We start from the raw sequence: 23701 nt of genomic DNA on the forward strand, positions 1-23701 counted from the left end.
TTACAAAGAGTGATTAATACAAAAATGTAATTTAATAGAAAAAACAATAAGTAAATTTACACTGATAGTAAAAAGACGTGTATTATGCAGTGAGAAAAGGACATCAAAAAATAACTACATCATAGGATGAGAGCTTAAATTATAATTAAGATTACATTAAAGGGATAGTTCACCCAAAAATGAAATTCTGTCATTAATTACCCTCATGTCATTCCAAACCCGTAAGACCTTCAATTACACAAATTAAGACATTTTTGATGAAATCCGAGAGTGAATAAAGTCGTTATTTTTGTTTGTTTTTGCACACAAAAAGTATTCTCAACGCTTCATAAAATTAAGGTTGAACCACTGGAGTCCAATGGACTATTTTACCAACGTTTTTACTACCTTTCTGGGCCTTGAAAGTGTTAATAAAACAGCTGTCTATGGAGGAGCCTGAAAGCTCTCGGATTTCATCAAAAATATCTTAATTTGTGTTCCGAAGATGAACAAATGTCTTACAAGTTTGGAATGACATGAGACATGAGGGACATGAGATTTTCATTTTTGGGTGAACTATCCCTTTAATAGCTTCCTTGACTACTGGATTCAGCACAAAAGTATTAAAGAGTTTACAAGCTTCATGATTACAAGTTTTCAGGCTTAGGGCATGGTCTTGCAAGGTCCCTGGTCACTTGTCTCTGGAGGCCCCCATATCCCCTAGGGATAGACATTTTATACTACATTAAAGGACGGGCAATTTAGAAGTTTCTGTAGGCTAACAACAGATGATTAAATAGTAATTAGGGTCCCTGTATAGGTCTTCAGCATCCACAAGGCCCATGACAATCTGAGATGGGTCACTGGCCCCACTTGCCTGTTCCACAACCCAGCCCTGCAAGATCTACAACAGCCTCTGAAATACACAAGGACTTATATAAAACTCAGTAAATAGAAGTGTTTTATTACATGCTGGCAGACCTGATACTTTTGTTAACCCTTGAATAACAATTGGGTTCATTTTACACTGAAACATTTTAAAATTTAGTGTGGGCCGACTAATCTTATTAGAAATTATTATAAACAAAATCTGATAATAAAAAAAAAAATGTTGAGAATTTTAAAGGTAAATAGGCTAATTTCCTATTGTTATAAATTAAATTGACCCTTTATCTGTACATGTAGATCTTGTAAAGATGCATCAAAATCAGTAAAGACAGTGTTTATATGGCCATTTATATAAAATTTAAGAGCTTAAATGCTTATTTTTATAAGAGCACAATGATTATGAAAATATGTGCTGGTAAACATCAATATCAAAATAGTCACACTTAAAATCCATAAATTAAAAACAAATTATATAATGATTTTTTAGAGTCCAGTTTTCTGACAAATTGATAAATAATATGTTTTTAATTCTAAACAAAACAAAACCTGACAATACATAATTACAGTTAAATAAAACATAACTGCTCTCTATTTTATTATACATTCATAACCAATTTCAACTGTTTCATTCTGTTTCAGAGACCTAGCGAGTCAAGCAATATTCTGAATTAAAGGTGTTTTTTCTCCAGCACTTGGCCTATATTTCCTATTCTGGAATAAAACTCAAAGTTTCAGTCCAATATAAAAACAAGAAAGAGACAAGAAGAAAAAAAAGCATCTTAACAACAAATCAGTTACCCAACCCTGTCCCCTTTTAGCCCACAACTGTCCAAATCTATGTACAACTTATTTTCATTTAAATAATTGGATTTCTATTGTCCTTCAATACAGTATAGTTAGTCATTATACAGTTTAGTTTTGAAACATGTGTTGTCCTGGATCATGTTGACAATCATCTTCTCATACATACGGTGTATGGATGACACGCTAATAATCCGACTGATCCTCTTTAGAATTTTTAGAAGAGGACGGCGGGCGCCTTTCGAACGTAGTTTGCGAAGACTGTGAGATAAAGCCTTGGCCAGGTCCTGACCTATATTCTGTATCTTCCACAAGTGGAGGAGCTGTAGAATATAACGTTGTGAGGGACAGGAGTGGACCAGGGCCCGTACATCCTCGTTGCTCACTTTCTCACCAGGTAAACTGTCCATCAAGAGCAACAGGTCTTCCAGAGTGAGGTTTTTTACACTGGCACAGCGAGATACCTTCCTCTCACAGTGGTTTACACCTAGGAGAAAGAAGAAAGTCATATACACCTATACATATACACCTATAGGTAACTAAATCAATGGGGTAATTTTCATTTTAAAGTTAACTACTCCTTTAATGGGTTTCAATTACCTGTAAACCACATTACCACTACGTAAGTCAAAAATAGCCTTTAGGATTGTTAATGCTAGTACTTTCTCACTTGTATTCATGCTAACGAGGCAGGGGACCACTAATGGTCAAAGTTTGATAGGCACTAAATTCACTAAATCCAGTTGCTGTTTTTTTTTTTTTAATCTCCTAATGTCTGTTGAATCTAAGCCAAACTGAGATGATGACCTTGGATGATGCTGAGAAGTTTGTCTTGGTCCTTATTTTGTTCTCTCCAAAGATGGAGCAGATGTACTGCCTGCTGCTGAGGACTGCAGCTTTTCTTCAGCCTTTCAACACTCTTCCAGTCAACTTTGCGTCCTGGAAGGCTCTCAGAAAGACGCTCCACAGGGATAGACGCCAAAGAAGGTGATGCAAGGAACTGAAATATTGCTTCCTCACATAGTGTGATTTCTGGAAGGTGATAAAAGAGAGGAGCAGGAATGTTATGGATATGGAAGCCTGATAAGCACACAAAATAAATCACAAGGTTTAGCAGAAACAAAACAAAAAAGATACCAGTGTCAATAAACCATATCAGTACTGCAGCAACTCTGTACACTTTTAGCTCATAGATTCTTTTGTTTTAATACAGAAATAACATGTTCCCCCATGGTGAGAGCAGCTTTGACTATTCATATCTTTAAACTATACTCTACCCATGTCTTATGGTGGAATAGATCTGCTATATCCTGCTGCTGTTGATTATTGCTGCTGCAGAACAAGTACAGAGACTTGCTACTACCGATACATCCACAAATATGCTGCTGTGAGCATGCAAGACATGCTGCTGCACATATAGCATGAAATACATGAAATTACCCCCAAAAAAACAGGAGGCCAGAGAAATGGACAATACAGGACAATATATGCATGCTGCGGAGTGTAAGAAAATAAGCTGCTGCATTGGTAGACATGCATATCTCTGCATATATATGGATGAACATAGACAGGATGGGATAGGACATATGAGATAGACATACACTGATCGGGCATACCATTATGACCACCTTCCTAATACTGGAAAAGTGGGCAGAGCCCAGCGGAGACAGAGGGGATGAACCGAGGGCGGGACTGAGCGGAGGGCGTGCACCTGAGACCCGCAGTGACGGATTGATTGACAGCTGTCTGACTCGCGAATAGCAAAGATGGAGAATGACTTGAATGACGCCAGTAGCTTTGCAGCAGAGTGGTCATTCTCCCCCACCTTCATCTGAAGTGGAGGAGGGTGGATTGTCTGTAGACACAGACCCAAAGGCTTATCAATGCGAGCCGCTGGCTCAAACTGCGTTAACTCCTCATGCCGACAATGCTAGCGAGGCAGCCGCGCAAGAGAGAATGAGACACCTGACCTAATCTATGAACAGTCAAATCCTTATACTGAATGCCACTAAAAATAGATCAGATACCTGCTATACTGTAGCAACAATGAGTTTCGGGGAATAATTAATTCAAATGGGGTGAATATTCATGAGTCTATGAATATGATTTGCTTGTTGTACACAAAAATATTAACTTATAACGGAACCTTTAATCATGTTAAAGTAACCTTTACCCAAATTGATTTCAGTTATCCATAATTTCTTTTCGTCCTGCGAGTTGAAAATTAGATTTCTTCATCAAATATCTATCTTACAAACTTTAAGAAACATTAATCTGCTGATCAGGACAAATAAGATTTCCTATGTTTGTACAATTTGTATTTAACGCGCGGCCCTCAGGGCAGAAGCCCTCAATAGGTTTGTATCGCTGTGTTATTATTTGTGTTTTTAATGCGCTGCCCTCAGGGGAGAAGTACTCAATAAGTCCGTATCGCTGTGTTATTATTAGTGTTTAACGCACTGCCGTCAGGGCAGAAGCACTCAATAGGTTTGTATCGCTGTGTTATTATTAGTGTTTAACGTGCTGCCCTCAGGGCAGAAGTACTCAATAGGTTCGTATCACTGTGTTATTATTAGTGTTTAACACGCTGCCCTCAGGGCAGAAGTACTCAATTGGTCCGTAACGCTGTGTTATTATTAGTGTTTAACGCACTGCCGTCAGGGCAGAAGTACTCAATAGGTTCGTATCACTGTGTTATTATTAGTGTTTAACACGCTGCCCTCAGGGCAGAAGTACTCAATAGGTCCGTATCATTGTGTTATTATTAGGGTTTAATGCACTGCCGTCAGGGCAGAAGCACTCAATAGGTTTGTATCGCTTCCACTTCAGCACATACAGCCGTCTCGTAGAGGGGGCTCTGGCGGAAGTGATGGTGTCTACCACAGCCTGTGGTAAGTCACCTAGAACCTCCCCGTCCCGTCCAGGGACCAGACATGGAGTTTTCAGAGGTCCGGACGCGGGTGCCACAGGGTGCCCCGTCTCTGAGTCAGGAGGTCCTTCCTCAGAGGAATGGGCCAAGGAGGTGCTGTCGCGAGGAGCACTAGTTCTGGGAACCAAGTCCTGCTGGAGGCGGTCGCCGGACACAGTTGCATCGCGACGGCCCGCTTAACTGGTGGGATTTTCTCGTAACCCTTGGCCTGCCCACCGTCAAGGGTAGTGAGGAGGGAGGAGCCACCAGGTCTGTTTCTGGCACTGAAAGGTGTCGTCCACGACCTGGTAAGCTCCTCATGCACCTCCGGGAAGAATGGTACTGGGGCGGGACACTGAGAACCAGCGCGACCCCCCCCCCAGAAACCAATCATCCAACCTAGAAGGTTCGGAACGTGGTGGAGGGTTCCACACAAGCCCGACCTTTCCGGCGGCCCGGGAAAGCATAGCCGTCAACTCAGGGTCCGACTCGACCGTTGCCACTCTCCCAGAGGGAGGCAGTACAGCCGAGTCTTCATCCTCTGAGGACTGGAACTCCCCCTCCGATGCAGCGATCGACATCTGCTCGTCCGTGGGCGCCCGGAAGGTCACCGCCGGCCGCCCATGGGAGGGGCCAACCGTTTCCTCCGAAAGCACCACCAGCTGCGGCGCTTGTGAGGGTTCAGGGGCCTGTGGAGGTACGCTCAGCGGGTTTGCCCTGAACGTGATCCTCAGGTCACCCCGGCCATCCGTCGAAGTAGGTCTATCTTGGGAGATAGTTCTAGATGGAGGTATGGGGAGGGGGACTCCACCTTCCCGAAAGTAGGCGAGTCTCGACCTAAGCACCGAGATAGTCATGTTCCCGCAGTGAGAACATGAACTATCCACAAAAGCTGCCTCAGCGTGCTGAATGCCCAGGCACATGAGACAACAATTGTGACCGTCAGCGGGCAAGAGGGAACGACCGCATCCAGAAACGCACAGCAGAGGGCGCCCTTCAAGCCTTTGCAGTCAGCTGAGCTGAAAATCTTGTCTCTAAAGACAATACTCCTGATTGCATTGGCCTCTGTTAAGAGGATAGGGGACCTGCAGGCATTTTCGGTCGACGAATCGTGCCTGGAATTCGGCCCAGGCGACTCTCAGGTAACCTTGAGACCCCGGCCCGGATATGTGCCCAAGGTTCCCACTACTCCTTTTTGGGACCACATGGTGAGCCTGCAAGCGCTGCCCTCGGAGGAGGCAGACCCAGCCCTGGCTTTTCTCTGTCCAGTTCGCGCCCTGCGCATCTATGTTGACAGAACGCAAAGCTTTAGGACCTCAGAGCAGCTCTTCGTCTGTTACGTAGGCCAAGGGAAAGGCTGTCTCCAAGCAGAGGATGGCCCACTGGATAGTGGATGCCATCGTCTTGGCATATGAATCCCAAGACGTGCCCTGCCCGCTCGGGGTTAGAGCCCACTCCACCAGGGGTGTAGCTTCTTCCTGGGTGCTGGCTCGTGGCGCCTCGCTGACAAATATTTGTAGAGCTGCGGGCTGGACGACACCAAAACGTTCGCTAGGTTTTATAGCCTACGTGTAGAACCGGTTGCTTCTCGTGTGCTCGCTTCCCATAGTCAGCAACACTGAAGTGCCCATTCTAGTGTCGGCTTGCTGCGCCATTCCCTTACCCAGTCGAGTTCCCCAGGAAATGGAAAACCCTGTTGAGTCCTCCGCAACCCGCGGCAGTCGGATGTGGCGGAGCGTCCGACGCCAGGTCTGGCACTTGTATGCATTGGTGGAACTTGTGTCAGGCTGGGTTCCGTATGTTGCGGCCCCTACGGCGATCCCATACGTGTATTCTCCACGGTACAGCTCCCTACGGCGAGCTTGTGTCTTTCTCTCGGCAGACAACAGGCAACAGGCCGGGGCAACCCCTGGGACTTCCGAATGTTGTACTGCCCAAGGCCAGTCCATACGTGTATTCTCCACATGGTAACTCCGGGCATGATGTGGCTTCCACAGCGTCCCTCCTGGCACGCTTTCCCAGCGTTATCCAATAGTCTGCTGAGTGGGTCTTGCGGAACAGCAGTGTGACTCTCCCTGCGTGAATTTCCCCGCTCGCTTCAGAACGGGGTCTGGGGGGCTCTCGCTGGGCGCTGGAAGTGGTAGTAACTGTGGCGTTTTCCAAAGGGATCCAAATTCGTTGGTACAACCGACGTACATCAAACGTGACTTACTGAAAGGGAACGTCTCGGTTACGTATGGTAACCCTCGTTCCCTGAAGGAGGGAACGGAGACGTACGTCCTGTCGCCACAGTTCCTTACCATCACTGCATGGCCGAGTCACTAGTTCGGCTCCGCAGTGAAAAACGCCAGTTCGTTGCTCTCGCTTCCTGTTTATACCCATGGCGCGGGGCGGAGCGCGAGATGCAAATCTCGCACGCCAATGGCCCATTGGCCCGTTCTCTAAATCTCGAAGCTGATAGGGGCTCTCTGAAGTGATCCCAATTCGTCTGTACAACCGACGTATGTCTCCGTTCCCTCCTTCAGGGAACGAGGGTTACCATACATAACCGAGACGTTTTTGTGTGTCCCCCTTTAAATGCAAATGAGCTGGTGCTCCGGTGTTCTCTCTGGCACTGAAAATGTCAGAAACTGTCAGCAAGGAACGACGAAAATGTAGCAGATTGAGTTAAGGACCTATCATCTAGAGTTTCATGACAGAACGTCTAGGTTACAGTATGTACCCCTTGTTCCCTGAAGGTGGGAACGGAGACATTACGTCAGTGACTGACTGAGACTGGTCTCGCCAGAGAGCCCAATCACCTTTATAAAACTAGCCAATGGTATGGAAATACCATGGGTCTGCGGAATTTGCATCGCGAACTCCGCGCCCACCTGCGTATATATAAGGAGCTGCACGTGCAATCTCGCATTATGTTACCTGCTGAGGAGCTGAGACTGTGCATCCTGGCTGTTTCAGCAGTAGTGGCACGGGTTAAGTAGTGGCACATTAATAAAATAAATAAAATTATTTATTTTATTAATGTTCATTTTGTATAACAAACAAAATATATATAGTTCTTTACAATGACAAGGCTACAGGTTACAAAACCAAGATCATGTAGTTGTCAGACAGATGTTAAAAACATTTTTTTTTACATGGATCATTGTCAAGGTATTTCAGATCAACACATGGAAATGACCACTAGATGGCGCCGTAGAGACGGGTGTCAGATTGATTCGAAGCTTCGAAACAATATGGCACATTTGCTTCAACTGCTTCAGTGCTTCACGAAGCCTCGGTCTGCCCATCACTAGAATTCCAGAGTTTCAGAGCCACTGCACTGAATGATCTACCACCCATTGTTGAAAGATGAAAACGAGGTACAGTAAGCAGTTTTAAGTCAGATGATCGGAGAGAGCGAGGAGGAGAATAATAGTGCAGAAGTTCAGATAATATTACATTTTAAATTTGTCCTGAACATCTTCTACTGCTCTCTAGATCAGTGGTTTTCAAACTGTCCTGGAGGCACCCCAGCCCTGCCCATTTTGTGTCTCCCTCATTTATCACACCTGATTCAACTCAGCTCGTTAGTAGAGACCGAAAGAACTACAGTGGGTGTGTCTGATTATGCTGATAATCGTCGGATCACTGCTCTTTTCACACTGCATGTGTCACACGTTTGTTTGTTGTTAGGTCTTTCAGTTGTGTTTTGATTCTGTCATGTGTTCCTTTGTTTTAGTTGCCAGCCACTAGTTTTTTCCTATGGTTACCCTCATTAGTTAATTTGTCCCAGCTGTGTCTTGTTAATCATCTCGTTTCTGGGTCTACACCTGGAGCGAGCGGCCAAGCACCCTAAAAAAATGAAAGTAATCCTGTCTACATTAGATGCGGCGAGAGGCGACGCGACACAACAAATTCCCAAAATTAAACTGATCGCGCGTTATATTTCTGACGCCCTTCAAGTAGCTCGGCGGGGGAAATTGATGAGGCGGACCGGGAAGAGGCGGGGGACTTGGTTAAGTTTTTTGCGCTTTATTTGGTAATATTTCAAATTAATATTAATAAAATAGTATCAGTAATACATTTTGGCGCCCCTATGGATGAGTGCCGCCCCTAGCATTTGCCTATTCCGCCTATGCCACGGGCCGGCCCTGTTGCAATGTATACAAGACTCGGTGTGCATTGAAGAGACAAGTGATTTTGCATTGCAATTCATACAAAACACATTGTGCATTGATGAGACAAGTGATTTTGCATTGCATTGCATATAAGAACTTTTTGTGCATTGAAGAGACAAGTGATTTTGCATTGCATCGCATTAAAAAATACCGAGTGCATTGAACAGATTAGTGCTTTTGCATTGCATTGCATATAAGAACTTTTTGTGCATTGAAGAGACAAGTGATTTTCCATTGCATTGCATTCAATAACTTTTTGTGCATTGAAGAGATAAGTGATTTTGCATTGCATCGCATTAAAAAACACTTGTGCATTGACGAGATTAGTGCTTCTGCATTGCATTGCACATAAGAACTTTTTGTGCATTGAAGAGACAAGTGATTTTGCATTGCATCGCATTAAAAAACTGATTGTGCATTGACGAGATTAGTACTTCTGCATTGCAATGTATACAAGACTCGGTGTGCATTGAAGAGACAAGTGATTTTGCATTGCAATTCATACAAAACACATTGTGCATTGCTGAGACAAGTGATTTTGCAGTGCATCGCATTAAAAAATACTGAGTGCATTGAACAGATTAGTGCTTTTGCATTGCATTGCATATAAGAACTTTTTGTGCATTGAAGAGACAAGTGATTTTGCATTGCATTGCATAAGAACTTGGTGTGCATTGAAGAGACAAGTGATTTTGCATTGCATTGCATTCAATAACTCGTTGTGCATTGAAGAGACAAGTGATTTTGTATTGCATTGCATTCAAACACTCGGTGTGCATTGAAGAGAATAGTGGGTTTGCACATTGTGCATTGAAGAGACAAGTGATTTTACATTGCATCGCAATAAAAAAAACTTGTGCTTTGACCAGATTAGTGCTTTTGCATTGCAATGCATACAAGACTTTTTTTGCATTGAAGAGACAAGTGATTTTGCATTGCATTGCATATAAGAACTTTTTGTGCATTGAAGAGACAAGTGATTTTGCATTGCATCGCATTAAAAAACACTTGTGCATTGACGAGATTAGTACTTTTGCATTGCAATGCATACAAGACTCGGTGTGTATTGAACAGATTAGTGCTTTTGCATTGCATTGCATTAAAAAAAACTTGTGCATTGAGGAGATTACTGCTTTTGCATCGCATATAAGAACTTTTTTGCATTGAAGAGACAAGTGATTTTGCATTGCATTCAAGAACTCGGTGTGCATTTAAGAGAATAGTGCTTTTGCATTGCAATGCATACTTAACTCATTGTGCATTGAAGAGACAAGTGATTTTGCATTGCATTGCATATAAGAACTTTTTGTGCATTGAAGAGACAAGTGATTTTGCATTGCATCGCATTAAAAAACACTTGTGAATTGACGAGATTAGTACTTTTGCATTGCAATGCAGACAAGACTTTTTTTGCATTGAAGAGATAAGTGATTTTGCATTGCATCGCATTAAAAAACACTGTGCATTGACGAGATTAGTGCTTCTGCATTGCATTGCATATAAGAACTTTTTGTGCATTGAAGAGACAAGTGATTTTGGAATTCAAATGCACACAAAACACATTGTGCATTGACGAGATTAGTGCTTTTGCATTGCAATGCAGACAAGACTTTTTTTGCATTGAAGAGACATGTGATTTTGCATTGCATTGCATTCAAGAACTCGTGCATTGAAGAGACAAGTGATTTTGTATTGCATTCAAGAACTCATTGTGCATTGATGAGACAAGTGATTTTGCATTGCATTGCATATAAGAACTTTTTGTGCATTGAAGAGACAAGTGATTTTGCATTGCATCGCATTAAAAAACACAGAGTGCATTGAAATGATGTGCTTTTGCGTTGCACTACATACAAGACTCGTTGTGCTTTGAAGAGATAAGTGCTTGTTGCATTGCATATAAGAACTTTTTGTGCATTGAAGAGACAAGTGATTTAGCCTTTCTTTGCATTCAAGAACTTGGTGTGCATTGAAATGATTAGTGCTTTTGCGTTGCACTACATACAACACTCGTTGTGCTTTGAAGAGATAAGTGCTGTTGCATTGCATTAGATATAAGAACTTTTTGTGCATTGAAGAGACAAGTGATTTTGCATTGCATTGCATACAAGACTCGTACATTGAAGAGACAAGTGATTTTGCATTGCATTGCATACAAGACTCGTACATTGAAGAGACAAGTGCTGTTGCATTGCATTGAAGAGATTAGTGCTCTTGCAGTGCATAAAATAACTGATAAGTGCTTTTGCATTAGCAAGTGCATGGAAACATCTGTCTATTCAAAAGGTCTATCTCCTCAATGCACCTCGGAATGAGTTGTCTTGCCAGGAGTATTCCTTAATGCGGGGAAGCAGATAATTATGCCCTGTTGAACATCTTTCTCACCGACGAATCCTCAAACATAAAATGTCTTATAATTCCCTTTGACTCCTCATGTTAAATCAGCCGGAACGTAGTACACTATGACCTATGGTCGACGAGTCCTCAAATATTAAATTACTATAAATACTCATTGACTCCTTACGTTACATCAAGCCATTTATAGTATATATATGACCAACTGAACAAATTTCTGGCCTCGATCATGAATTTACTATACATACTCATTGACAAAGGGTCAAAAATTTACATATGGACTATGGACTACTTATGGACTGATGAATATTCAGACAGAAATATGTTCAGTAGGTCAGTAGGTGGACTACGGTATGGCTGATTTAACATAAGGAGTCTTTGAAAATATATAGTTAATATAAATATAAACTTTAAAATATTTTTGGGAATAGAAGGGAAGTCAATGAGTATATATATTAAGTTAGTGTTTGACGTCTCTTAGGCCAAAAATATGTTCAGTAGGTCGAATATGAATTTCTGTGCAGCCATAACATGAAAAAAAAAAAAAGGGGGGGGGGGGGCGTTTGGCTTGCAATTGGAATCAGAAGGAAAGTCAATGAATGTGTATAGTAAGTTAGTGTTTAAGGACTGTTGGGACGAAAATATGTTCAGTAGGTAAAATGTGGACTTCTGTACAGCCATAATATGTAAAAAAATTATTTAAAACAATAAAAAACAATAAAAAAATATGTTCAATAGGTCAAATATCTTCTGTACAGCCATAGCATCCCATACGGAAATGTAATATATGTACATATATGAAATATACATATATTAAATATATCCACATAGAAAGTGAAAACATATATGTACATATATATCTGCCCATAAACCTATTAGAAAATGGAACAATTTCATATATTGACATATAAAACTAGCCCATATATTTTATGTATGTATAATACAGTATTTTATATATATATGTCACATATATAATTATCAATATACATGACATATATTTATTTGTATATATGTTCAATATACAAACTACACATATATGCATAGCATATTGCTTGCATACATGTTACATATATGTCCCTAATATATGTTTTTATATAGTCTTATTATATATTTTACATTTAAAATGAAATATATAAAATATATTTTTGATAAATGTATGGAATATATAAATGACATATAAATATATATATATATATAAACAGTGTGCACATATATTTTAAATATATATTATGTTCTTCCATCCATCCATCCATCCATCATCTTCCGCTTATCCGGGGCCGGGTCGCGGGGGCAACAGTCTAAGCAGAGACGCCCAGACTTCCCTCTCTCTAGCCACTTCCTCCAGCTCTTCCGGGGGAACCCCGAGGCGTTCCCAGCCCATGCGCTGCGTGCGTCTCGGTCTCCTTGGCTGCATTTCCCGATAACGTTGTCTCTTAGCGCGCTACGAAGACTCTAAAGGTATAACTTAACTAAAGGTATCCCATTTCTAGGCGTGTTCCCCGAACTATACCTTAGGAGGTTGCTTAAGGTATACCTTCTTAAGTGCGACGTTTGCAGGTGCTGTCCGTGGCGGCGGTGCTGAATTTGTTTATCAATGGCTCAAAAATCGATTACACAGGGGCTGTTTAACTGCGTTATGTGAGACAGCGGTGTTCATTATAATAGAAGCACTTCAGAAGTTGAAATTGCATTTATCAGGACTCGTGAGATCTTATAAATATAATCCAAATTGCAAACTTAATTCAACACCGTGGATCATTTATAAAATTTTGAAATGATTGTGTGAACCTGCAACCTCGTATGCCATTTATATTATCATAATATACCTATTTTGCCATAGCCTTCATTTACTCCACAAGCAGAGTTGATTTCCCGCATCACATTATTGGTGTAAATCACTAATTTCTGTTACTGGATGACCTACTCAATAAAGGCGCAACACGTGAAACATAATCAACAGCTACTATAGCGGAGAAGAAAGAAAGAAAGAGAAGAGTGGCGGCAGCTGATTTTCGGGGCGCTCCGTCAAGTTGGTCTTGACAAAGTCGGACCAACAAGATCTAAAAGCTGCTGAATTTGCTGTCGTGGCAGGCGAAATTCATTTTGATTTGCAGCTTTGGACATGGTAGGCAGGGGACTAAAGTTTTCACGGATGAAATAGTGCACATAGAAATGGCTCCGCGGACGGCGGCGTCTTTGATTTAGCACAACTATTCACTGTATCGCTGCCATAGTTGAACGACGTAGTGTTAAGAAGGTTTCGGGAAATCCATCCCTTGAACATCTTCTGGCGCACACCATAACATTAACCAAAATACAACGAATACTTGACGAACCTACTTTTAAAAGTTTAGATTATTTTATGTTAAATGAATAAATCACTGCATGTTTCATGATATTCTATATTTTAATTGTTATTGCATACTCTGAATTGTACCACAATGTCTTATTTCTGTTTTGTACTTTGTAATTGAACTAATAAAAAAAATAAAATTTTAAAATAAAAAAAATAAAAAATTCTGAACGAAAAACGAAAAATAAAAGCTGAATTCTTGTTTTTCGTTTTGTTTGATCTAAATATTTGGGGGGGGGGGGGGTAAGAAAAGAAAATGGAAAAAATAGGGTATTTAATTGTGGTAGCAGTACAATATTTCTCCTTTCAGGAAAGCCAAATCCAGTTATACCTGTCCTGTAAGTCTTAAATAGCCTACAAAGCCTAAAAAGCCTATAAAGTATTGCATTAAATTAAACTCAGTTTAGAGCTAATCTAGGATTAGGATTTGTTGATCTAGGCTTTATTTTAAATCGAGTTGTGTTGCACCACTTAATTCATTTTAAACCCATATTAACAAATCGGGGATTAGAATTTAACCTGCGATTAAAACCTCCTTTTACGATTAATTTTCGCCGCCATGATGGATTCTCCATTGACAGCAACAATACTGTACTAATATTCAATTTCCTTATTTATTGACCACCAGCAACTCTTTAACTGACATAGGTACAGCTCTGGGGTGCGTTTCCCGAAAGCATCGTTGGCCAACTATGGTCGCAAGTTCCGTCGTTATCAGCATAGTTCAACGATTTGGTGTTTCCCGAAACCATCGTTCCAACGAACGTTCGCAAACTGCATCGCAAACTTATGTGGTTGGAACGACAGCTCTTGACCTGTGGTTAGAAGTAGGCTATAGTTCCTTGTTAGTTTGTCGTGTCGACGTCATTGATTTCGCAGCAGCTGGGATGTGTTCTATTTAGAGCTATCGACCCTATAGCCTATTTCTTTCGAAGGTTTCACCATCTACTTTAAGTAATTTGGATGACTTAAAGTCGAGGTGCCTAGGTTTAACACAATTTGCTTTCTTCATTACAAATTATTTCAAACGATATAATAGCGTGACGATCGCATTTATTCTCCCTTCGAAGTGCCCTCCGAAAGGATTATTTATGCTGGTTGGGACGCAGTCTTGGTTTCGTTTGTGCGAAGAAACGAGTGTTCAAGTGGCTTTGTTAAATTCCCAAAGACAAATTGTCATATAACAATATTTTACAAAAAGGGGTTTTCCCTTAAATATTAAATTGTATCTGTACTGTAGCATTACACATAGGCCTACGCAACACATGCAGTGCTTAGCGCTAAGGAAACGTAGGCAGATTCAGATTTATTTTATTCTGACATTTAAACATTTAACAAATGATGACATAAATCAACATAAAGTCTGAAAAGGAATAGGCAGAAGCATTTATTTTTTGGGTGATTTCTGCCCAGGATTTTTTTTTTTATCAGCATTTGTTACACAATTTTTCAGCTTTGAAAATAGCTGTTTTTTTATTCTCCACCTCCTCCAAAAGAACTGTAACTTAATTTTTTGAAAATGGTGGTTTTCGCGTCATTTTCATATAGGTCATATGAACACATAGCTGTATGGCAAGGGGACTTAAATAGCTGATGATCTTAAGCAAAATATGCAACAGGTGTACACAATAGTATAACAATCACAGTGATCATTGATCAACAGTAAAACCCATAATTTATTTTCATTTTAATTGTGCTGATCTATCAATATTCAATAAGAAATTAATAAATATGAAATTGTGAAATTAATAGTTATAGATTTTTGGGATCAGAGAAGACAACATTGTGTTTATATATGTTTATATTTCATTGTGCAAAGAATGAATGTTGAGTTGTTAACGTAATTACTCCACATCGTCACTAAGAAAGCGCAGTCGAAAAGAGAAAAAAAAACAAATTTACAGCAGGTGGCGATATGTGCTCAGCACCAGTCCGCCATTAGATCGAAGAAGAACGTCATAACGACAGCTCCAACCAATGTGGTTCAAACCATGGTTTTGCGACACAGGTACCATGGTTTCGGGAAACAGTAGTGACTAGCTAGTTGATTTCTTTAAAGATGCATCGTACTATGGTAGTTAAACCAGCGAGTTGCATCGTTGTACGGGAAACGCACCCCTGGCCGATAAAGTAGCCTAAATAAACTTGTAATGAAAACATTGCGGCATCGCATGCGGATTTCATAAGACTGGAACCATATTTATAGTATCAATTAACGGAGTAGCCTATATTATGGCAGCGTAATTTATGATGATAAACCACTGTCATGATTGGCGGAGTGACTATCTCCGCTCTTGACAGCGCAGCCTTGGTCGCTTGATCGCTGACCATTCCGTTTGATCGAGTGGAGCGGTCATTTCTGGTGCTCACCTCATCATCCACGCTGCCGTTAAATGCTAAATATAGGCTACTCCTGAGCTGGCTCAATTTGTTTTATTTTTCATTTTTATTAGTAACACCATGAGACCTGACGACACACACTGTTTCTATCTCCGTTCAATCATCTGCATAGTTTAATTATAGGTGCACTTATTTTATTTAAACCTCCTCACATTTTTAATCTTTTAAATGAATCCATAATTGAGATTTTTAAATCTGAGTTTAAAGTTATGGAGCAACATGATTAAAGTTAATCCATTTTAAATATAAATTAAATCCATGCTCAAAATGATGGTTTAAATGTAAACCTGCTTATTTTTAAACAAGGTTTAAAGTTTGGCACCCTATAAGTCTTTAAAAAAAATAATTTAAATGGATAATATGTGTACATCCTGTGTACCTACTGTTTGTCTGATGAGTGTCCAATCTCTAACTGATTTCCCCACACAAATGTTAATGCTTTGATGTTAAAGCTAGAATGTCACTGTGTTTATTCACAAAAAGGCATGGTTTTTATTTTTATATATATTATAGCAATTTTAATTTTTATATAGGCTACATTTTCCATACCAACAAAGAAACAAAAAAAAGGACAAAATAAATAAGCTAGTTAAGTGGTGGTAGCCTAGTCTATGAATGGGACACCCCTCTAAGCTCACAGAAATGGTTAGACCCAAGTCTTCAGCAGCCAATGACACTGACCCGTTCAAACTGAATTTTAACGCGTATTTTACGTGTATTTTACGCGTATTTCACGTGTTAAATACGCGTGAAATACACGTAAAATACGTGTTAAATACGTGTTAAAATTCATGTGTTTTTGGCCCTGTTGGCTTTCGATAGCTTGCGGTCCGCGTTGAATCGACGCGTTAATTGTTACAAGCAAGTCGCATTATAGAGGAACTCACGGGAACCTGAGGCTTCCTGTTTGTGTTTTTCTCGTTTTATTGTTGCACCGTGTCTGAAAATTGCATTAGGCTAGCTATTATGGCTTTCCTGTAGCTCAAACAGTAGAGCATGGCGCTAGCAACGCCAAGGTCATGGGTTCGATTCCCAGGGAAAGCAAGAACTGACAAAATGTAAAATGTGTATCTTGAATGCAATGTAAGTCGCTTTGGATAAAAGCGTCTGCCAAATGCATAAATGTAAAATGTAAATGTAAATATTAGTCTAATATAAGCTATCCACATTCACCAGAAAGAACAATTGGCTACAAGTAATAGTCCTAGTTGCTGGATAGGCCTACGTTACTTGTCTATTATGGCACATAGGCCTATTAGACAAGTGGAATATAGTTAACGGTGTTATGAAAACTACACAGAATAAACGCCCTAGGTTAGCCTATTTATGACAACCTTTTACGGTAGTAGCTAGGCTATATGGGGGCAACATCAATTTAATCTCAATAAAAGTTAGCCTGGAATGAATGCATATGCCTGGCATAACCAATGGATTTTGGAGCACCAACTTGTAAAAGTGCTTAACTGTATCAGTATAACTACAATGCGTTAATTGATTCCCTGTCTTATTCTGCCCTCTTGTGGCGGATATTGGAATGAAAACAACGCTTAACGTATTATGTTGAAATAACGACTTAATATCTTGAAATAACAATTTATTATGTTGAAATAACGAGTTATTATGTTGAAATAACGACTTAATATCTTGAACTAACTAGTTATTATGTTGAAATAATGACTTAATATCTTGAAATAACGAGTTATTATGTTGAAATAACGACTTAATATCTTGAAAGAACGAGTTATGTTGAAATAACGTGTTATTATGTTGAAATAACGACTTAATATCTTGAAATAACGAGTTATGTTGAAATAACGACTTAATATCTTGAAATTACGAGTTATTATGTTGAAATAACGACTTAATATCTTGAAATAACGACTTTATATCTTGAAATAACGAGTTATTATGTTGAAATAACGAGATAAGTTTTCTTTTTTTTTTCTCCCACCACAAGGAATTTTTTTTTTTCACCATGCGGTTCTATGGAAGCCCATTTCCGCCACTTAAAAAAAAAAATTGGAGCATAAAAAGTAAAAATTATGACATAAATTATAATTATGACATAAAAAGTCGAAATTATGATTTACTAAGTCGAAATTATGACTTTAAAAGTCACAATAATGACATAAAAAGTCGAAATTATGATTTACTAAATCTAAATTATGACATACCAAGTCGAAATTATGACATACCAAGTCGAAATTATGACTTTAAAAGTGAAAAAGTGACCCGACACATGATGAGTTCATGAGTATGGAAGCCCATTTCTATTCCATACTGAACCGGATGGAAGCCCATTTCCGCCACTTAAATTTTTTTTTTTTCAAAATTATGACATAGTTAAGTCATAATTATGACATAAAAAGTTGATATTATGATTTACCAAGTCGAAATTATGACTTTAAAAATCGAAATTATGATTTACTAAATCGAAATTATGACTTTAAAAGTCATAATTATGAGATACAAAAAAAATCGAAATTATGACTTTAAAAGTTGAAATTATGACTTTCTGCTCATTGATAACTGCTCATTGACACATGATGAGTTCATGAGAGCATGAATGAGTGTTTAACTGTAGTTTGAGCTGCTAATGATGGAATGATTGTCTTATTATCTGAACGGCATTAATATCTCTGAGCAAACGCTCTTCAGAGGATTTGAAATGCAAGCTTTAGCGCAGAAACAACAGAACGAATGTGAGGTGGCAGCTGAACATATTCTGATGTGTTATTATGGAAATATGATCCATAACACACACCATCAGAATCTGCTGTAATGCATGTAATGCATGGCGCTAGCAACGCCAAGGTCATGGGTTCGATTCCCAGGGAAAGCAAGAACTGACAAAATGTAAAATGTGTATCTTGAATGCAATGTAAGTCGCTTTGGATAAAAGCGTCTGCCAAATGCATAAATGTAAAATGTAAATGTAAATATTAGTCTAATATAAGCTATCCACATTCACCAGAAAGAACAATTGGCTACAAGTAGGCTAATAGTCCTAGTTGCTGGATAGGCCTACGTTACTTGTCTATTATGGCACATAGGCCTATTAGACAAGTGGAATATAGTTAACGGTGTTATGAAAACTACACAGAATAAACGCCCTAGGTTAGCCTATTTATGACAACCTTTTACGGTAGTAGCTAGGCTATATGGGGGCAACATCAATTTAATCTCAATAAAAGTTAGCCTGGAATGAATGCATATGCCTGGCATAACCAATGGATTTTGGAGCACCAACTTGTAAAAGTGCTTAACTGTATCAGTATAACTACAATGCGTTAATTGATTCCCTGTCTTATTCTGCCCTCTTGTGGCGGATATTGGAATGAAAACAACGCTTAACGTATTATGTTGAAATAACGACTTAATATCTTGAAATAACGATTTATTATGTTGAAATAACGAGTTATTATGTTGAAATAACGACTTAATATCTTGAACTAACTAGTTATTATGTTGAAATAATGACTTAATATCTTGAAATAACGAGTTATTATGTTGAAATAACGACTTAATATCTTGAAAGAACGAGTTATGTTGAAATAACGTGTTATTATGTTGAAATAACGACTTAATATCTTGAAATAACGAGTTATGTTGAAATAACGACTTAATATCTTGAAATTACGAGTTATTATGTTGAAATAACGACTTAATATCTTGAAATAACGACTTTATATCTTGAAATAACGAGTTATTATCTTGAAATAACGAGTTATTATGTTGAAATAACGACTTAATATCTTGAAATAACGACTTTATATCTTGAAATAACGAGTTATTATGTTGAAATAACGAGATAAGTTTTCTTTTTTTTTTCTCCCACCACAAGGAATTTTTTTTTTTCACCATGCGGTTCTATGGAAGTCCATTTCCGCCACTTAAAAAAAAAAAATTGGAGCATAAAAAGTCAAAATTATGACATAAATTATAATTATGACATAAAAAGTCGAAATTATGATTTACTAAGTCGAAATTATGACTTTAAAAGTCACAATAATGACATAAAAAGTCGAAATTATGATTTACTAAATCTAAATTATGACATACCAAGTCGAGATTATGACATACCAAGTCGAAATTATGACTTTAAAAGTGAAAAAGTGACCCGACACATGATGAGTTCATGAGTATGGAAGCCCATTTCTATTCCATACTGAACCGGATGGAAGCCCATTTCCGCCACTTAAATTTTTTTTTTTTCAAAATTATGACATAGTTAAGTCATAATTATGACATAAAAAGTTGATATTATGATTTACCAAGTCGAAATTATGACTTTAAAAATCGAAATTATGATTTACTAAATCGAAATTATGACTTTAAAAGTCATAATTATGAGATACAAAAAAAATCGAAATTATGACTTTAAAAGTTGAAATTATGACTTTCTGCTCATTGATAACTGCTCATTGACACATGATGAGTTCATGAGAGCATGAATGAGTGTTTAACTGTAGTTTGAGCTGCTAATGATGGAATGATTGTCTTATTATCTGAACGGCATTAATATCTCTGAGCAAACGCTCTTCAGAGGATTTGAAATGCAAGCTTTAGCGCAGAAACAACAGAACGAATGTGAGGTGGCAGCTGAACATATTCTGATGTGTTATTATGGAAATATGATCCATAACACACACCATCAGAATCTGCTGTAATGCAGGAGTGTGTCCAGTGGGATCTGATCTGTACAGTCACCTGAGGGTGGCGCTGTTCCCAGCTCATATTTCATTAATAACGCAGCAGAATCTGCTGTAATTTCCCTACAGAATTAATTTTATTGACCTCCACGTGCTCGGTTTTGATATATTGTATATTAGCCTATATTAAATAATACATTTATTTATGTATTTAATCTGTTACAAATTATAATAAAGTAATATAATTGCATATCATTAAATCTCAGCTGCAAACATTATGTAATGTCATCTTTCTCTGTGCTTTTAAACAGATATAGAGTAAGACATGAACAATGCCTCCAATGATAAATATGTACAATTTAACATTTGACAAGAACCTAGAACTATTACTTAGAACAAGAACTATTGTGTTCTGTTCTATAGCACACCTGTACATATTAGTCTATTTTTGTTTATTATTATGTGTATCATTCATTTATCTTTATTCTTTATTGTCTTTATTGTTTATTGTCTTTATTGTTTATTGTACTGTCTGTGTACTGTGGTCTCTGTGCACTGGAAACTTCTGTCACCAAAACACATTCCTTGTGTGTGCAAACATGGCAATGAAGCTTTTGATTCTGGTTCTAAAGAGCTACTCTGAATTTGTCACATGCGCCATTTTTTGAAACATATAAGATAATTTTTTACAGGAGTATTACTGTTTAATGAAAACTGCTCCATCTCAACCTCATATTTCTGTTGCATCTGTTGGGCAGCAGAACTAACTGTTACAACACCATCCAACCAACGTGTGTGTGTGTGTGTGTGTGTGTGTGTGTGTGTCACTATAACCATGACATTGTGGTTTGAGCTGAAGTTGTAACAGATTAACCATATATAGCCTAATTCATTTATTATTTCATATAATATATAGGCCTAATATTATCAAAACCAAGCATCAATAAAATTAATTCTGTAGGGAAATTACAGCAGATTCTGCTGCGTTATTAATGAAATATGAGCTGGGAACAGCGCCACCCTCAGGTGACTGTACAGATCAGATCCCACTGGACGGGTCATTACTGGACACACTCCTGCATTACAGCAGATTCTGAGGGTGTGTGTTCTGGATCATATTTCCATAATAACACATCAGAATATGTTCATCTGCCACCTCACATCCGTTCTGTTGTTTCTGCGCTAAAGCTTGCGCTTCAAATCCTCTGAAGAGCGTTTGCTCAGAGATATTAATGCCGTTCACAAGACAATCATATAATCATTAGCAGCTCAAACTACAGTTAAACACTCATTCATGCTCTCATGAACTCATCATGTGTCGGGTCACGGCACATCAATGAGCAGAAAGTCATAATTTCGAGTTTTTAATCTCATAATTATGACTTTTAAAGTCATAATTTCGACTTGGTATGCCATCATTTCGATTTAGTAAATCATAATTTCGACATTTTATCTCATAATTATGACTTTTAAAGTCATAATTTCGATTTAGTAAATCATAATTTTGATTTTTAAAGTCATAATTACGATTTAGTAAATCATAATTTCGACTTTTTATGTCATAATTATGACTTAACTATGTCATAATTTTGACTTTTTATGCTCAAATTTTTTTTTTAAGTGGCGGAAATGGGCTTCCATCGAAATGGGCTTCCATAGCCATAGCATGTAAAAAAAAAAAAAAAAAAAAGTTCTAAACTTTTTGGGAACTTTTGGCTAGTAATGGGAATCAGAAGGGAATTCAATGTTGTGTATAGTAAGTTAGTGTTTAAGGACTCTTGGGCCAAACATGTATTCAGTAGATCAAATATGGACTTCTGTAAAGCCATAACATGCATAAAACAAATTAATAATAGTTTTTTTTATTTTTTTAAACCTTTTGTGAAACTTTTGGCTTGTGATTGGAATCAGGCAGGAAGTCAATGATTGTGTATAGTAAGTTAGCATTTAAGGACTCTTGGGCCAAAAACATGTTCAGTAGATAAAAAAAGGACTTCTGTACAGCCATAGCATGTAAAAAAAAAAAGTTCTAAACTTTTTGGGAACTTTTGGCTAGTAATGGGAATCAGAAGGGAAGTCAATGCGTGTGTACACTGTAAAACCTAACAGTTGGATGTACTAAATAAAAATGAGTTCACTGCACTCAAACATTACCGAATGTTGTGTGGACACAATGACTGAAACAGAACTCAAAATGAATGAGTTATAGAACATTTCTAGTTCCCAGCATGATAATTGGATAATAATTGTATTGTTAAGTGATTAAATAAGTGATAATATCAAATTGGTGGTGACACCTGATGATAATGAGCAGAATCACTGAAGGAAATAGAAACACAAGAACTACAAATGACTTCAGCCACAGCTTTAGATGAAATCAACTGAAGGATAAAAGAAGACATTAAATCTCTGAAGATCTCAGCAGAGGAGGATTAAACAACTCCACATACAGCATTACCAGCTTCACACATTACTAACCAAACTAACTTTATTTCTGTCATTTCTGATATATTGAAAATAATAGTTTTGTTTGAATTCACCATGATGGTGTTCAGTGTTTGCGTTTGTTGGGATCTTGACCCTTGACAAAACATGTCTTGCTCTGGCTGCTTTAACGAAGCACATTTGTTATGATAAGACAAGCCAAGAGGAAATGTGATCAGCTGGGGTTGGTTGTTTTTTGCTGTTGATATCATCGTTATTTAATGACTAAATCACTTCTCTCATTCAGAGTCTAATGCACTGGTTGTATGTTTTTTTTTGTATTATTCATAAAAGAACCTATGTGATTCTACAGCACAAGATCCAGGATGGTTGCAGAACTCAAACAATGTGCAGGATATAAATGAATAAAATTAATGCACAGAAGGTTTTCATCTACAACAGTATTTGGACACACAGACATAAAGAATCAGCGTATGAATCTCAACAATGGTGACAATCAAAAAATATATTCAGATAAACAGATCAACCTTGAACATAAAACAAGCTACAAAAAAATCACAACAAACACAGCAAAAGTAAAAGCAAATAGTAAGAATCAAAGAAAATTTGTCACAATTCAGATGCATTATTTATTCATGCCGCAATGCATGCTGGGATCCATGAGGGAGTTTTGATTGGTGGTACCCAGCATGCACTGCAGCATGAAGCTTTTCATTGATTGTCACCATTGTTGAGATTCATACGCAGATTCTTGATATCT

At 38.3% G+C, this 23701-nt stretch overlaps 1 protein-coding gene across 1 annotated transcript in view; it reads right to left on the reverse strand.

Annotated features, from left to right (window-relative positions):
• Nucleotides 1–924: 924 nt before the first annotated feature.
• The window catches only part of LOC307138818 (tumor necrosis factor receptor superfamily member 11B-like), a 118845-nt gene continuing 96068 nt past the window's right edge, over nucleotides 925–23701 (reverse strand). The window contains exons 5-6 of the mRNA XM_079837426.1: nucleotides 2476–2700; nucleotides 925–2155 (exon numbers count right to left, since the gene is read on the reverse strand). Coding sequence (XP_079693552.1) covers nucleotides 1764–2155; nucleotides 2476–2700 — 617 coding nt within the window. The 3' untranslated portion in view covers nucleotides 925–1763. The remainder of the gene's footprint in view (nucleotides 2156–2475; nucleotides 2701–23701) is intronic.

Source organism: Gobio gobio (genome assembly GCF_949357685.1).
Source record: "Gobio gobio genome assembly, chromosome: 15".
NCBI lineage: Eukaryota > Metazoa > Chordata > Actinopteri > Cypriniformes > Gobionidae > Gobio > Gobio gobio.